This window comes from Pseudochaenichthys georgianus, chromosome 4 (genome assembly GCF_902827115.2).
Source record: "Pseudochaenichthys georgianus chromosome 4, fPseGeo1.2, whole genome shotgun sequence".
NCBI classification, from domain to species: Eukaryota; Metazoa; Chordata; class Actinopteri; order Perciformes; family Channichthyidae; genus Pseudochaenichthys; species Pseudochaenichthys georgianus.
Genome location: NC_047506.1, coordinates 6,590,317 through 6,607,498, shown reverse-complemented (window position 1 = coordinate 6,607,498; position 17,182 = coordinate 6,590,317). Strand labels below are relative to the sequence as shown.

At 39.3% G+C, this 17,182-nt stretch overlaps 1 protein-coding gene across 1 annotated transcript; it reads right to left on the bottom strand.

Moving 5' to 3' along the window:
• Nucleotides 1–3,186: 3,186 nt before the first annotated feature.
• tmem59l (transmembrane protein 59-like) lies at nt 3,187–16,251 on the bottom strand. Its single transcript, XM_034080379.1, has 8 exons — nt 15,926–16,251; nt 14,585–14,690; nt 13,589–13,683; nt 13,146–13,298; nt 7,215–7,320; nt 6,373–6,487; nt 5,355–5,472; nt 3,187–4,826 (listed from the first exon to the last, which is right to left on the bottom strand). The coding sequence occupies exons 1-8, from the start codon at nt 16,088–16,090 to the stop codon at nt 4,668–4,670; spliced, it is 1,017 nt and encodes a 338-aa protein (XP_033936270.1). The 5' UTR covers nt 16,091–16,251; the 3' UTR covers nt 3,187–4,667.
• Nucleotides 16,252–17,182: the final 931 nt, after the last annotated feature.

Here is a 17,182-nt window from a genome sequence, read left to right as displayed (position 1 = left end):
CTAAACTGATTCTTTTCACTCCACTGAAGTCTTGTACTAATTACCGTCACCTGTTGACACACACTCCAGTGTTAATGAGGAGTGTCAGTGCTGCCTTCAAAGACCTGCAGTGTGTGTGGTGACCAGCAGCACCACACTTTAAGCAAAACAACTCCTGCCAAGACATCAGAGGGTAATGTAACACCCTCGTGTAGAGAAGCTTCTCTCCTTTGATTATGTGTCACAGCTGACTACAAGGAGGCCTGTTTTGATATTTCCTTCTGTCTGTCTGTCGTTCACACAGCCAGCCAGCATGTTAGGCTAATTGGACACATGCACTGGAAGCTCTGTTGTGTTGTTCCTGGTTTGGCTTTCATTATGTATTCATGGTATCTGGTGTGTTTGGAGGCAATGGCAGTGGAGTAAGTAATAATCTTGATTTAGAAGAAGCGTCTTCAATTAAGCTACAATGCTTGATTTGACATGTTATATGTTAAGTAAATCTGGCACATTTCTGTTCAAAAGCTACCTCTTTTTAACAGCTCTGCCACTTTTAATTCTTATTAACTGCTTATGCTGTGTGCTCTGCATATGTGACCATTAAAGAGGGTTTCATCGCTCCAAATCTATCCATCCGTCTATATTTTATTATATCTAAGTACATTGTCATGTTCTTATTCTTGTACGTTGTATATTTCTTGTTAACCTTTTATTGATTTTCTGTCTTTATATTATAAAATGTATAATATTTTTTTAAATAGCTTTTAAAATAGTTCCTTATTTGCTCCTTTTCAACAACTTAATTCCTCTTATTGTTTGTATTCCGACATGATTATACACCTAAGCAAATGTGTTGTAGTTGTAAACCTATTAAGCAATTAACCTGTTTCCTATTTTTGATTCTTACAGGTTAGTGCAGACAGAGCAATGTCAAGTGTACTGCTATCATTTAGATGTATTTTAAATATCTCCTGGCATTGTACAATGTTTTAATGTAGTCTATTCTTCTCAGTGAGTACAAATCAGCTATTCAAATTGTGAATAGATCATACAAATACCAAATTGTGTGCAGTGCGTGTGTCGTTGATCAAATGTCAACACTTTAGATGCGGAGATTTTGAATGACAAACTTTAGGTTATGATTTTATCCCATAATTGATATGCCGACTCGCATGCTTCTGTAAGTGGTACTTTAGTTACATATGTTTTCTGATGGGACCATTTGTCATCCAGTCAGAAACTAACTTAATGTATTTTGTGGAGTAAATGTTATTTTCTCTTGAGTATTATGCCAACCTCAGCTTCTTGTGTACGTAGATATGTATTAAGAAGAAAAGGCCATGCGACAATAATGAGACCAACAATGTCTTTAATCTCTGGCCATCTCATCTTCTATCTCTGTCATTCATTGTATTGTAAAGACACTCCTCTGATGCTTACACTTGTATGACTATTGATTGCATCACTTAAACTCCAAACAAGGCATAAATAACTTATCTTAATGTTTTAAAAAACTCTGAAGCTTTGCTGCCACCAAATGGACAGAAACAATTATTACACATTCAGGATTATATTGTCATAGTGTTGTAAAGGAGGACAATTACCATAGGTTAGTAGGATTTTAATGATAGATTTCAAAACAGGTCAAAATGTTACAATTGGATGCTTTAAATAAACTCGTCTGAGTATAATATTTAGCCAAAAATATGTATTATGTGAATATGTCTACGTTGCGGGGAAAGGACTTGACTTACCTGCAGCTAGCGTTCACAATCTCTAAAAAAGCCAATGCTTTTAGAATGAGTACTTTGAGAAATGTATTATAAATGAAATTCTTCAGTTTTCATTTAACTATTCATCCTGCTATTCTGCTGTCTACATTTGTTTACTTTCTCTTTATTTTTCAGGATTTTGCTGGGTGTTTCTCAGATTGAATAATCAAGTATTAAACATGCACACAAAAAAATTGCATGTTATATATAATATTACATAACTTAAGCATGTAAGCATTACCAGTGCTTGTAAAAATAAACTCCTGAATAAAATCAAATGTGAGTTTTAAAGGGGACCTCTCATGCAAAATGAACTTTAGTAGGTCTTTTATACATGAATATGTGTCCCCGGTGAGTCAGGGAACTCACCAAGTGTCAGAAAACACAACCCTCTCTCTTTTCCTCCATACCCAAATCTCTAAAAACGGGGCTGCAACGGATCTGATTATTATTTGAATTTTTTTGACGTCAGAAAAGGGGTGCTCCGCCTATATGGGCAACTCTCCACCTATCAGGGGAATGAGAGGTTGCCGTGGCATGGTAACAGCATGGTAACATTACGCTTGTGCCTCGCCCCCGTCCTTTGCAGGGGGGCGTGGTCAGCTGCAGCTCATTTGCCACAGAATCAGCCCTTGCAAAAACAGGGCTGGAAAAGAGCAAATAGAGCGAAATGAGGCATGGCTAAAATGCATGATCTGTTTGGTATTTTGAAAAAAAAACTTCACAGACATGTTTTATATCGGTATGGCCCTACAATATGTTTCAAATATAGCATTATAGTTCCACTTTAAATAAACTCCTATGAAAATGATCAATTATCATTCACTGTGAATATAAAGCCACACTGCCTTTTTTGAATAGCCTATATAAAGAAATTGTGGGAAAATACTGAATGCACTTGTTCAAGGACAGAGATGCACATAATGACGAAGGCCCAAGTGTACAGTATATCAGTGTATATTGCAAGATGTATGATTACCTAGTAAGAGAACCATGACACACTGTTTTAGGCACATGATAAACTGTGACAACAATTAACATGATTCAGCCTCTATGAAGATGGACATATGACAAGCATGATCATTTCTGACGTGGGTCTAAGGTAATCTGAACAAAGCTTTGAATACGGCATTGAACCGGTATTCCTCCATCTTGTGACTGTGTAACTCCCTCTCTTGTATATCAGCATGTGAAGGACACTGTTCGGGGAACTAGTTGTATCATATGATGTGTATGTGATGACTACTTCCATTCTTGCAAGGATAATAAATACATGTATCCTGTTTTGAAACTCAAGCCTTGTTTTCTAAAACAAATATACATGGTATTATTACTTAACTTATTGTTATACTTATATACCCGACAACCCTAGTAAGTATACTTTTGCATTTATTCTTCCTTTTACTGTACATACAAAAAACACTTAATTCTGTAATTTATTTACAATGAAAACACTTTATTTCATCATGTTGTAAGTTTCATTTCATTGAAAATAAACAGACCAGTAAAAAGGAAACAATACAGTTTGAGATTAATATCATACTCCTGGTGATATATATCCTACTGTCAGTTAGAACCAGCACAGATACCGATTAAATGGCTTTTTAAATTAAGAGTCCTTCCTGTAAATCTTGAAATTGTCATTCATGATTACACATTCTAATCAATGTTTACAGTAAATAGTAACACAATAAAATCACAAGTCTACAGTAGAGTCGTGCCACACTGGCATGGCGGGCGGTTAAGCTAAACTATCGAAGCGTCACTTGCATGCACGGTTTATTGTCTCCATAGCCTGGATGAAAAGAAAGCGTTACAGGACACCAAAAGCACTGAGAGGGAAACAGAAAATCTTCTCTAAGACTGTGCGACTCTGTCAATAACAACGGTCTATGTTAAAAGCTTTGCATTACACATTGTTACAGAGGGTATGCTTCCGTGTGTGCTCCTAGGACATACAAAATAGTCAGCTATTAGAAAGCACATATAACAGCTAAGAACTCTCCAAGTGATATAAGAGCGATAATATGAGAGTAGTAATAATAATAATACAGTAATAGGTGCAATCCCCCTCCTCCAGCTAGGTATCTTACAGGTCAGGTACATTTTTATGAATATTGAACTGTACATGGCACTTCAAAAACACTTTTAACAGAAAACTCAGATGGATGATTCTGAATAAATAGATTACAAAATAAATAGTGTTTATTTTGCTCATTCTCAGACAGAGTGTCCAGTTTTTAATCCAGGTTAAAGTATTAGTATGTGTACTGTAATTGTAAACACACACCCCGCCCCTAGAAGTGTTTTGATAAATTATCAGAAGACACTGTTTTAGTTGTTGTAGTAAGTATGCCTTTGTTTCTCTGAACTTGATCAGAGCTCACCTGCAAATGTAGCTATGTTGTGAGGGAGATTTTTTTTTAATTTAGAATATTCCCTGGAGCACTCTCAAAGAAATGAGTCCATCTTTTATCAATCTTTCATTTCTATTTCGATGACAACACATTAACTAATCCAAACTCTCTGCGAGAACGAGGCAAGATGAACTCTAAACTAAATCCCAGTGTTTGTCTTCGTCTACTGTAAACATGAACAATTATTTGAAAACTGTACTAATTCCTCACTGCTCTGAGACAAGAGCTCTGATGTATTAATAAGCAATGAGCCGGCTGAGCATTGAAGATAATCTGAGGATGGATTTGGAATAATTTGGGCTGTACAAGAAAATGTAAATGTTATCAGACCAACAAGACTGAGCAAGATTTTAAACGCCGGGAGGGTGCCATGCTCTTACAAATATGTTTTTAAAAACTCTGGTGACTGTTTAGAGTCCCGTGATGCGTTTGTTTCACTCCTGATGTTATATACGGTTGCCCTCAGAAACAAGACAGCAGCTCTCCCATTGGTCCTTTTCTAAACGCAGGTTTTGTTGAGGTCGACTTTCACCGGCAGCGGCCCCGCCTCCTGGCTCTCCTCAGATTGTTTCAGGGTGACGGCGATCATAGGACTCAGGTAGTAGGGGTTGACTTTCTGGGCGTTATCCAGGAACTCTTTATCTCCGTTGATACTAAGCTGAAAAGACAACCGATAAAGAAGTTGTAAGAGTGAGAAACAGGCAGCCAGTTCACCTACAATACTTCACACCACTGTGTTTTTACTTTCCTATTTAGGGTGCAAAGTATGATTATTATGATCCATCAAAATAAAGCATGTAAAAGAGGCACAAAATACATAATAGGAATAGGAACCGTGCATCTACTCGAGAGGCTTTGACAACACCAGATGTAAACATTAACGGCATCCTCCTCAGATTGAACATAAACTAGCAAAGGTGAGCCTCCTTTCTAATGCACGGTTTATTCTTCAAGGTAATATGCTATAAGCTAAGCAGATGTTTATTAGAAAGAAACTGCTCACAACAAGGTCTGAGAAGTGTTAAGACACTTTAAGTAGGCTTTGTTGAGCCTACTTTAAACTAATGAAGTCATTGCTTCCTTCAGAAGTACATGAGTATACATTGGTTGGGTACTTTTTTACTCACAACCTTCCGATCTTCACCCCACCTCACTATCTAGACCACTATCACTTTTCTCTGCGTACCTGTGTCTTGATGTGCTGCTCTGGTGCGGTGACGAGGCTGGCACAGCTGAGCCACAGCATGACCATGATGGACAGGAAGAGACAGGCCGCTAGAATCCACCGTGGAAGGCCTGAACGTCTGCAGAACCAAAGAGTAGGACATGAAAAGACACAGGAGAGGGGGTGAGATTGAAGATGGACAGAAATACAGAGAGAACTAAACATTAACAGATACAACTAGGACGAATGTAAATTGTCTTGTTGAAAACACACTTTATAGCAGTGTTGGCACTGCAAATTCAAATGACTTAAATGACTTTTCCATGCATATAAGTGTTTTAGTTGTTTTGTTGCGTATAACCTCACGGACATGCAGCTGTGAGTTTGCTTTATTTTCTCTTTTGAAACATTGAGTTGTATAATCTGCAATACCTAACTGCAATCCTTCATGTCGACATTTGTTATTGTCAAGGTTACAGAACCACCGCAAGACAATGCAATAGTAGATTAATTTAAAAAATGACATCGTACAATAATGAAAATAAAATAAACTTTAAATCTCTGAAAGATGATTTTCCTGCTGACAAAAAACTGGAAATCATACCAAGAGACTTTGGTTTCTTAATGAATCAATTGTCAATTGTCTTGTGGTGCAACATTTTTAAATTAAGCAACCAGTCATGCCAACATTAATTACACTGTAATCTGAGTTTTTCAATTTGAACTGTATTGTAATATTTTATTTTAACTGTACGATGTATTATCTTATTGACCGGTACTTAAATCATGTTTTATAATTGTTTGTGTGATAGAGATTATGCAATGTTTTGAGTGTTTGTTGATAGTGTACCTGCCTGAGGAACGCAGATGGAAATTAGCTATAATCTGGCATAATTCACATCTTCTTTTCTGAGATTAATGTATTTGTATGCATGGTCCTTGTTGAAATAAATACATAATATATAATAGTATGAAGTATATTTTATGGGAAAAAAGCATAACTTGGTTCTTTATTTCTCAGCAGGGTAACCCAGCTCACCTCGACATGCAGCCCAGGAAGTCGTGCTCCGCTGTGGGGTCGTCTGCGTGCTGCACCGGGTGCTTCATCTTGCCTCCTGCTTTAGACGCTCCCCTCTCCCCATGTCCCCTCACACCTGCAATACAATTCATAATAAAACATTTGTAAAAAAAAACATCTTGCAACAACATACATTTGCTGCTGTACAGTATATGGATACAAGTGTGATGTGGGTACGTCGAGGCTAGGGTAGAAACCGATTACATGACTTCTTCATTAGGATAGAAAAAACCAAACTGTATATCCTTACAGTTACCTTAAACAAGAAGTAATCAGATTAGTGTTACATTTTCCTTTTTTTTCTCACATTGAGTGTTAAAAATTGTTATTGGGTTTTCCCACACGCAACACAATAACAGGAGAAAATGCAGAGTACACGTGCTATATAAAAAAGAAATACAAAACAATGGCAAAACAATAATGATAATAACATAAAAGACCATTACAGTAATAGCAATGACAAAAACAAACCAAAATACACAATGACATGAAAAGACAGAAACAGAAAACCCCTAAAACCAGGCGTTACATTTTCTTTCAAAAATAGGATTCCTAGGAGGATTACAATGTTACAAAAAAACAAAAAAAGAGCATCATTTGTAGATTTTATTTAATCTTTGTAAGCAGTACTGTTCTGTAGGATAGTAGTTTGAGTGTCTTTGAGGATATTGAGGTAACTAAAACAGGAAGTAATCAGGATTGCTTTTATTTTTTGATACTGATTACATCTTTTACATTTAACTAGTAACTGTAACAGAATGATTTATTTTGTATTGTCCCTCCCACCCTGTATATTCTCTCACCGTGGGGTCTCTGGGTGTGGGAGTGGACCTGAGGCCAGGGCTTGTCTGCCACGTTGGATCGAGGAGCCTGCAGCTCGGGCAGAGAGTACTCCATGTCTGGCTGGCTCTGAGGAGGAAAACAACAACAGAGACACTCAGCAATCAAGGCAGCAATTATACCAAAGTAAGTCAACAGGAAATGGTCTGTCTGACACCGTGAGGTCAGACCACAAGAGGAGCACTTACTAAGAATAGCTGCTAAAGCTGGACTGAACTTATTTACTATAAGACCAGAGGAGAGGCAAAGTTATACTTTTACACTTCCAAAATGACACTAAGGAAAAAAAGAAAAGTGAGACATTTAGAAAAACGTATGAATATTTTGAATTGTTTTTCTTCATGTCTGTAAAGGTAATTATAGAGCAAACCCTATTTCCAATAAGGTCAACACTATTTATTTAACAACATATTCATTTTAAAAAACAGTATTTTCTTACTGAGAGATTGACATTGCTGACAGTTTAAAACATCTGATATTCAGTAGTGGTATTGATTTAAATGTTACACCAAGCATATAGTCTTTTTATTTTCTATTAGGATGATTAACATCAAAACTTGATACTTAAGTGCAACAAAGTTAGACGTTTCTCATCTTGAAGCATAAAAGATGATTGTGAGGCAGCCAAGTTATTGAAATACATTTCGGTTGAAAGCTTTTAACATCAGCTAAAAGGGATTTATACTCCTTTGTTCAACATGCCGAATGAATCTGAACACTAGTGAAATGATTAAGGATAAGGATGAGAATTTAATTTGTTTCATAACTAAATCAAACTGACTTTAAACTCATGATCGTCATCTTTTATTGTTGCCTGCTTAATATGTCCGGGAGTCCCTCGTCGTTTCTTTCTCACACACCCAAACTACTTTAAGTAAAACCCTTGAACTGGGACAGCAGTTTGAAAATTGGCTTTTAAAACGACTGTTTAACCGAAACGCAGAGCCTGCTGACAGTATTTGTTCCGTTGTGAGTTTCATTATGTGCGCAGTGTTTCTGGTCCCCCCTAGAGAACTCATTAAAAGAGGATTTTGGTTCCCCACTGCTGACCCTTCCTCCACTATAAGAGCAGCTGTAGTCGGCTCAAACAATACTATTGCTAGCCTCAGCAACACACAAACACACACACACACACACACACACACACACACACACACACACACACACACACACACACACACACACACACACACACACACACACACACACACACACACACACAGGCATCTTAAGAGGAGTACAGTAAATCCCACTGCAGTAGCGTCAAGATCCCGGTATTTATCGATTCTGCAGTAAGTGGATCAATGCACTTCAAGACCTCTCGCTGTGTCTTGCGCTGTCATGTGAACCACAAAAATGAAATCTGCATTTTCCTTACATTACTTAGGATATGATTGATCTGCTTTCTTCTGAACGATATAGTCACTGGTTCAGAAAAACAAAACAACACACTGTAGTCGGCCGTAGAGACATGCCTGGTTGGTTTGTTCCCCAAAACATTTTCAATCCTTTAAACCTCCTCTGTTGAAATAGCTGTTTCACAACCGGGTTTATTACCCCTTTTTGAGTGCATTGAAACCAGATGCAGCAGCGGTGTGAAGGGTTTGAACGGCTGATTCTCATTGGCTGCAGACTGAAGGGATCTAACCATCACAACGAGCAGAGCCTGATCTGCATCTGTCATGCATTATAAGAGAGAGGGGGGATGTAAAAGGTGCTCCGGCTTAAAGGAAGAAAGGAAGGAAGAAAGAAAGAAAGAAAGCATGAAATAAAGAAGGAAACAAGGAAATAAATAAATAAGGAAAGGACGAAAGAAAGAAAGGAAGGAAGAAAGAAGGTGGATTGGAAAGAAAGATTTGAGGAATAAAGAAAGAAAAGAAAGACCGGAAGGAAGGAAGGAGTTGCAGATAGAATTTCACTAAATCTCACTTCTCTTATTTTGTTGACTTTCAATCTGTTGAAAGAATCTGTGCGAGGGCGAAGTGAATATCAACATGTAATGCAAAACAACTTTGACTGACTCTTAATCGCAATTATAAACACCGTCTCTCCGAGGCCCCATCGAGCTGTGCATTAAGCAAGGGAATCATCAAATAAAGAAACCTTGGGGAAATATATCAAGTTAATTGGACTTCAAGTTGGACTAATGGTGTCAAAATGATGGCCCTTAATTAGGAGACCCTAAATGAACTTTGATTACAGCTCTCCCATGTCGACAATTAAGACCACTTTTTATTTTTCTGGAGGTGTGGAACGTGGAATAGGAGACAGAAAATACTTTATGTCGAAATGATAATAAAACAACACCTATAAAAAAAAGGGTTTAGAGGGAGACAAGTCCGGCTATATTCTTTATTTCTCTTATTGTCAACGCATCTAGACCAAAACAACTGAAAAATGTATCTTTATAACAACTGATCTTGCTTCATTTAGAAAACCATGGGCTCTGTAGCTTATCATGGGCGAATCCCAAAAAACGTATACCTTCCGCCAAACAGTTAACTCACAGTAGTGCACCAAATGTAAATAAAGTAATTGCTGTTACCCACTGTTAAAAATTCACTTTTTACTCATGTTTGACTGATGTTGTTGTAAAAACTATACTGCCCACCTGTTTAGCCCTATTTAAAAAGTGAATAAGTATACCTGTCTTCAGTAGGAACCATACTGAATACTTTATAAAAGAAGGGGAATTAGTCACCGTGATGTTTTGGACTACCGTTGTTATTTCAGCTGTTTCAATTTTTGTTAGCCAGAAGTGACTACATTTTGACAAGATGATCTATTATTATAACCAAACACGGAACAATGCAGTGGCAGCGACTTGTCAATCACAAGGTTGTCCCGCCTTAAAGCATAACGCATTTTTTTTGTTTATTTTACTCTAATGGGACAATCATTTACAAAATAAACATTAAAGGTGGGGTAGGTAAGTTTGAGAAACCGGCTCGAGATCGCTAGAATTTGAAAATACACAACCGGAGAAAATCTGCCACTTCCGTATAGAGCCTCTCCTCCAACACACACGAACGCGCACATGACCAATGAGGGCACGAGATAAGTTTGTGCCCCGGTGGAAGGCTGACAGGCAGGTAGGCCATCGAAAAAACTTCCTCTGACTGAGTAATACTGTAAAAAGTACAACCAATCCGGCTAAACGGATTGGTTGTACTTTTTACAGTATTACGGCTTCTACAGATGAATTTTTTTTATTTTTTGTCAAAGCACTTAAGATATTCATTGCTATCGGGATGTTAAGAGCATTCCATGGAATATAACAAAAAGTGTATCTCGAGCCGGTTTATGAAACATACCTACCCCACCTTTAAGCTGGACTGGAGGATACTTGAAACGAGTGACTGAGACCATACACGTATTATCAAAAGGTTTACAGAAGTAATAAATCAAGTGAGATATAGGTCCTTTTCTCATTGACTTTTCAGACCCCCCTTTGAAACCAATGGTATTGTATCTCAGAACAATAGAAGCTAAGATGGTCAAAGATGAACCATAGCACCATAGGCCTACATCATATGTAAAGTGCATGCTTATGTCACCATTAGTGTAAACTAAGCTGAGAACTGACTTCCTTTACAGTGTAGCATCATTAGTCAGAGTCAGGTTTACAGCCTCACCCAGAGTTCACTTTGTTCTGCAGGCGTGCTCCCTAACAGAACAGGAGCTCAGTCAAAGGAAGTCTTCTCACTTGTGTCGCACTTTCAAGTTCTGATTTGTCAAAAATAACACCAGGGAGCTGAAAAGGGAATGACTGATTGAGGTAAAGCGCTGTGTTTTACCAATGCTTCACAAAATGACAAGTTTCCTTTACTTTTTTCCGTCACCGGGGGACAACCCCAGCTGTGACCTAAAATCGACTTATTCCAGCTTCACAATCTGAACACACTGCTGCCACTAATGTTTGTTTATGATGCACACAACCAGTCATTCTCACAACTTGAGGTCACACAAACACACACATGGGCGCACAGATTGATCTATAAAGAAGGCGCTTTATGGACACGCACATCATTTATATGACAGACAGCGTTGGGTTGCTTCCCCCCCTCTGCTGTCCCTCAATTTAGCTGGACTTTTTCTGTTGTTTCAACACTCGGAAAGTCAATCTGTCAAATCCGTGGCGGTCTGCCAGCTGACCACTAAACACAGGCCTGGTATTCTTCCCACAGCCCCGTGGAGCCTGGCTTCTCTCTCCGCTTCAGCCGGCATGTCACTTCCACAAAGAGCAAACATCCATCACCACGTCCAAAAGAAATGTTGGTGATTTTCTGTGGCTGCTGCATCTCTATATGAGGCGGAGCCCATCGTTTCTTATACCTAATAGGGAATTTAAGCATTGAAAAAGACTCCTATGATACACAGTAGCCCGTCTGTATGGGTTACGGTGCATAAATACTGTCATTTCCCTTTTAGCCCTTTAATTATGTAGCTAAAAATGCGATCAAAGTCACAAATGGGGAAAACCCCTGACAGGGAAGCAGGTTTCCGACCCGTTTTTGGAGGATACGGTTGAGTAGTCTGGTGGTTAGACAGACCAAATCCTGTTATAGCTTTAATGTATAGGTGCTTTACGCCATTGATCTTAGTAATTAATCGAGTAGCCACGGCTGCAAAAACCTCTAAGTTTGCTTTTTCTAATAATACGGTTTTTCTGGTGTACATCTGGATCCAGATCTGCAGGAAAGTGCTTAATCGGCGAAAATCGTCCATAAAACACAGAGTTATTTCACAAAAAGTCTTGCCAACAGTGCTAAAAAATAACCTCTTGTGTGGGGGTAATCATGAGCAGTTAATCTTTTAAAATTCCTCGGAAAAAGTTGGGATATTTATTTGTCACAACTTAAACTTAATCCTTTAGTCCACTCTTCTAAATCTTGCAGTGAGTTTCTGTCCTGAGGCGGGTTCACCACAGTAAGCCGTGCCGCTTATAAAATATGCATGGCGTAAAGGGAGAGACATCATTTAAAAGGACATTTATAAACAATTAAAGTGCTGAAAAACTGTTTGCCGCTCTCTAAATCTAACCACCTTGTCCCCACCCCGCTGTGTGCCCTTACTCAGTCAACCTTCACCGACTCTAGAGTGGGCTGTGAGTCGTTCTGGCAGAGACCCAAGCTCTGCAGCATCGTACGGTTAGAGGATGTATTTCACTATCTTAACAGGAAGCAGCTCATCTAATAATCTATAAAGGTTTATTCGCTTGCTCTTAACCTCCCGTGAAAAACACATGGTATGAAAAAGCCTTTTAGTTATCAATCTTATAATTTTCCGTCATCATGAGATTTGAGTGTTTATTTGTCTGGGTCTTTTAAAGCAAAGCACTTTAATATCCAACTCTGTTCTCAGCATAGATATTAAGAAGAAGCAGGACACAATATACACTTAGTACAGATACAATTGAATAAAAAAACGTTGAACAAGTTATGATTGTTGAAACATAATCAAACCACATGCTGATTACATTACATTGTTACTTTATGCACTGTGTGTGTGTTTATTGCATTTGTTGTCTGATGAGATTTGATATATATGGGTCAATGTAAGTGGACGTTGTCTTTCTTTTTCAGTTCAGCCACAGGAACCTTTACTGATCATTGCAATTATATATATTTTGTTATCAATACCAAATAAAATAGTTGAACATTTGACAATGAGTATGAGCTGGGTTTAGTTGAGAACACAATCAGGTTTATAAATTGGCAATAGAGGGCAGAATATGTGCGTTTCGTGACCATTTTGCAGAACATAGCTGTAACCATTGATCTATAAACTAGACAGGTCAAAGGTGAATGCTTTCTGTGAAACAGGAAACATATACTCCTAGAGCCCTACAATACAAAGGCCTGTTCTGGATAAACACTTAGTTTAGGTCTTACCTGGAAAACCACAACCTTGCCGTCGTCAGCCTGCAGGTAGAAAGTCCAGGTGGAGGAGATGAAGCTCTGGGCGGAGCTGACGATGTCGTTGCACCAACCGGACACGGCCTCCATCACAGAGAGGGACTTAGGGCGAAGAGTCATGGCCCTGAGCTGCAGAGGGGAGAGAATCAGAATACCTCGTCCCACAGCGGGGACATTTACATTGCTCCAGCAGAAAAGAGCCAAAGACAGCTTCATGTTACCTAAAGTGTGCATACAAAAGTATTAAAGATAAAAGAAGAAAGAAATGATGATCAAATTATACACATCCTACACACACTCTTTACGAGCAGTATTGACTGTGTGTGTGCCGTTTACACACGTTTGTGATCTTAGTGATTTTACCACTCAGATGTCACTTTGGCTCTCATTGCTCGTTTGCAGTGTTCAGCGTTTCTCACCCTTCTCCTCTTGAGCTCAGGTTCAGAGGGCTGGCTGGCGCAGCCGGTGCAGCAGGCCTCCTGCTCCAGCTGCTTCACGTACGCCTCCTGACAGGCTGGAGAGAGAGGCAGGGAGGGGAAGGGATTGTTATGAAGCATGAACATAAGAAGCATGATGGTAAAAGAAGTAAGAGAAGAAGAAGAAGGAGTGCACAAATGTTTCCTCGAAGATACAAGGAAAATAATATCAGGTACTGGCTTCATATGTGGGAAGAAAGATAAAGATGCAAGTGAGATGTATCTGTTGGCCTCCGTGGAGATGAATCACAGGGAGCAACGGGGCATCGGCTGTCTGGACGGCAAATCACATCATTGATTTCCAATCGAGGTTCAAACCGAGCGAAGGAGCCTCAAACACCCAGAAAACACCCAGCTTTTAGGAAACAGTGCAACATTTTCTTTTTGAGGTCAAACGAGTCCTTGTCAAAGGGACTCACTCGTTCAAGGTCTTAAGAAACAATGTCAGTAGAAACAGCATAATATACCGTTTAACATTCACATTACTGTGTGTTGCACAAACCAAACGTATGTTTAAGTGAATCACATGGCTACATGTAATCAATATATGGATATTATATCAATAGTGTGATATAAGACCAGATATTGTCTGTCATTTTGGATATTGTAATATGCCATAACTGTTATCTTTTTCCTGGTTGAAAGGGTGAATTGCAGAAAAGTGATTATCTTTACCACTAAGGCATCATATCAACATTACTGAAGATTTTTTATTTTATGAAAGCATGAACAGTCAACCCTATAATGTTGTTGCAGTTATTTGGTCAAAAAATATTTAGATTTAATTTTAGGTGGATTCAGTCCACTGCCATTCATTTTCACATTTAAGTATTGAGGCCTCAGCAGCGTACACTTTTTCCGCTGGCCCTGCTCAGCATGTCAGACAGACAGACAGACAGACAGACAGACTGACAGGCAGACAGACTGACACTGACTCACCTCCCTGACACTCCTCCTTGCTGGTGTTGAAGCCGGCGTTGCCATTGACGAACTGGCAGATGGAGTAGAGGCGACAGCCGCGGTGACAGGCGTTCATTATGGAGTCCTACCAGCGGACAGAAAGCAGAGAGGGAGATGCTAAATTAGAGATGTCTCTGGCACTCTTGGATAAACTCAAGATAGGTTTGTTCGAAAACATGATGGGTTATGGCATCTCCTAATGACACGTTGCAGCTTTTAAATTACAGCCTGTCACAAACAGTTGATAACACTGTTCACAATGTGCCTGTTGTAGGAAACAAGTGCAGGTGGTTATCTTTGGAAAATGCACATTATTGTACTTTTTTACAATGCATTAATTATGGTTTTAGATGAGGAAACAGCGCCCCCTAGTGACCTCTCTGGGGACAGACGAGACAAAGAGATTCCCTGACCGCGACCATAAAGGATTTATTACAGCCTTGTGCTTGTCATCTTCATCACAGCGTGTCCCTGTGTATTCACAGAGGGGTGTTTATCTCCAACCATAAAACGGTGCCCTATTGTTTGGATGCACTGCATATTCAACCTTTCTTTAGCTACTGCCCATATGTACGTTTTCAAATCGAAATATTCTTCTTTAATCACAATCTTTAAAGCGGTACACTCTGATCTGCCTTGCAGCTCTGCCCTGCAGGATGCCAGAACCACACCTGAAGGCAGCGGAGTAGTAGGAGGAGGAGGAGGAGGAAGAGGAGGTGGGAGGAGGAAAAACATCCGACCCTGGAAATCTAGGCAATGCTCTTAACCACAGAAACTCCTGGTGAAATTCACAGCCATTATGTACCGTCCTGCATGGGGTCTAGTCCGGCCTCTTCTAAGATGCTGTGTATACTGAGAATAAAGGATTGCTTCATGCTTCATACAGCCTCACTGACCCTCCTCCACCCTAAAGTATAAATGCCCTGCTTGATCTTAATAGCGGATAAAGGAATGATCAGTTGTTGGCGCAGTTTAAAGCAAGTACAGCTGACTGTGTGCAGTTCACTTCTTGGACGACACTGTAAGGTGCAGAAAGAAAACGAGCTGCAACCATCTTTCGGCCTAATTGTGCGCCGTCGCGTCCAAGAGGATGCAGCGAAAAAACCCAAAACATCTCATTACGCACGGACATAAACGCATTTATTTTATATTTTAAGATGTAAACATAGTTATTTTCGTTGCTGAATATGTTGTAGTCTATTCGTCAGTATGTCTGGCACTGAATCGTCGGACAGAAGGATGCATCTCTCTCGCTGCTGCTGGTAATGCGCTTCCTGCAGAGACAGCCGACAGTACAAGAGGAAGGAAGGAATAACTTACTTTAGCTGGGCTTTTGTTTTTGATGGTGAGCTGGCATTGCTTTTTGCAGTAATTGATGTCGCCCAGTTGGTTGTCAAACAGATCCGAAGACGCCGCAGCGATCCCGGCGAGAAGCACCGAGAGCAGGGCGGAGAAGCCGCACATCTTTCCGCCGAGCCGGAGCATCTGTAACCCTGGAGAGGAAGAGGAGGAGGAGGAGGAGTGGAGAGAAGAAGAGGTACAACAACCAGCACTGAACTCCCTTTGTGGCGCTGCTGGTGCGGATGCGTTGCTGCCTCAGCCCGGTGCTTGTCTGCTCCAAGGATCTGCCTCTGCTCGTGGCGTCACACGCATCATCATCATCATCACGCACAACGCCCCCCAAACACAACCTGCAGCGCTGCCTTCACTGCAGTGCACAATGTGGCAGTGATGACATTCATAAAATGTGTCAGATAGTAGAAAAGGAGCAGATGTCCAGCACAGAGCTGACAGATGGAGCGTTTGTTGGAGTATCGACAGTTCATACATAATCAATGTGATATAGGTGTAATGTAGAGATCCTGCTGGAAGTGTGGCAACACATAAAAGAGATGAGGATAGATTAGCTTAACTGTTCAAACTATATTGTATGTGTTTATTGATTTGGTCTTTAAATACTATTTAAACAATATGTTATAAGATGATACAATACAAAGACCTTCCCTTACACAACATACGTAACCCTATAGAGCAAAAACGGACGAAACAAGTTGTTTTGTTGGTTGATGCATTCAAGTGTTGCGGCTGTGACAAAACTATTTCCCAAATTGTGATCAATGAAGTAATTTAATCTAATATTGTGCACATTATAGGAATATTCTAAATCCTTGTTTCAGATTCAGTGAAAACAGTCAGTTAAAAATAAAAGGCATAACAATAATAATAATAATGCATAACATTTGTTATGCTTTTACAGATGCTCAAAGCGCTTTACAATTACATATTACACATATTAGACATGTAAATGTCATTACTGTGGACATTACCAACAGGAGCAAATGCGGGATGAAGTAAAACGACATATTAATAATGTATTGGATTATTTTTGATATAAGCGAAATATGCAATTTCCTAAGAAGTCAAGCTAATTCCGATTCGTTCAATAACAATAAAGATTATCGAATTGAAGTATAGTAGTAGTTCATTATTTGTACCCTATACACATCATTTAGGTATGCGTGTACAAACTTAATGTAATTAAGTGGATGTAAGAAATGTAAGTATAAGCATAAAATG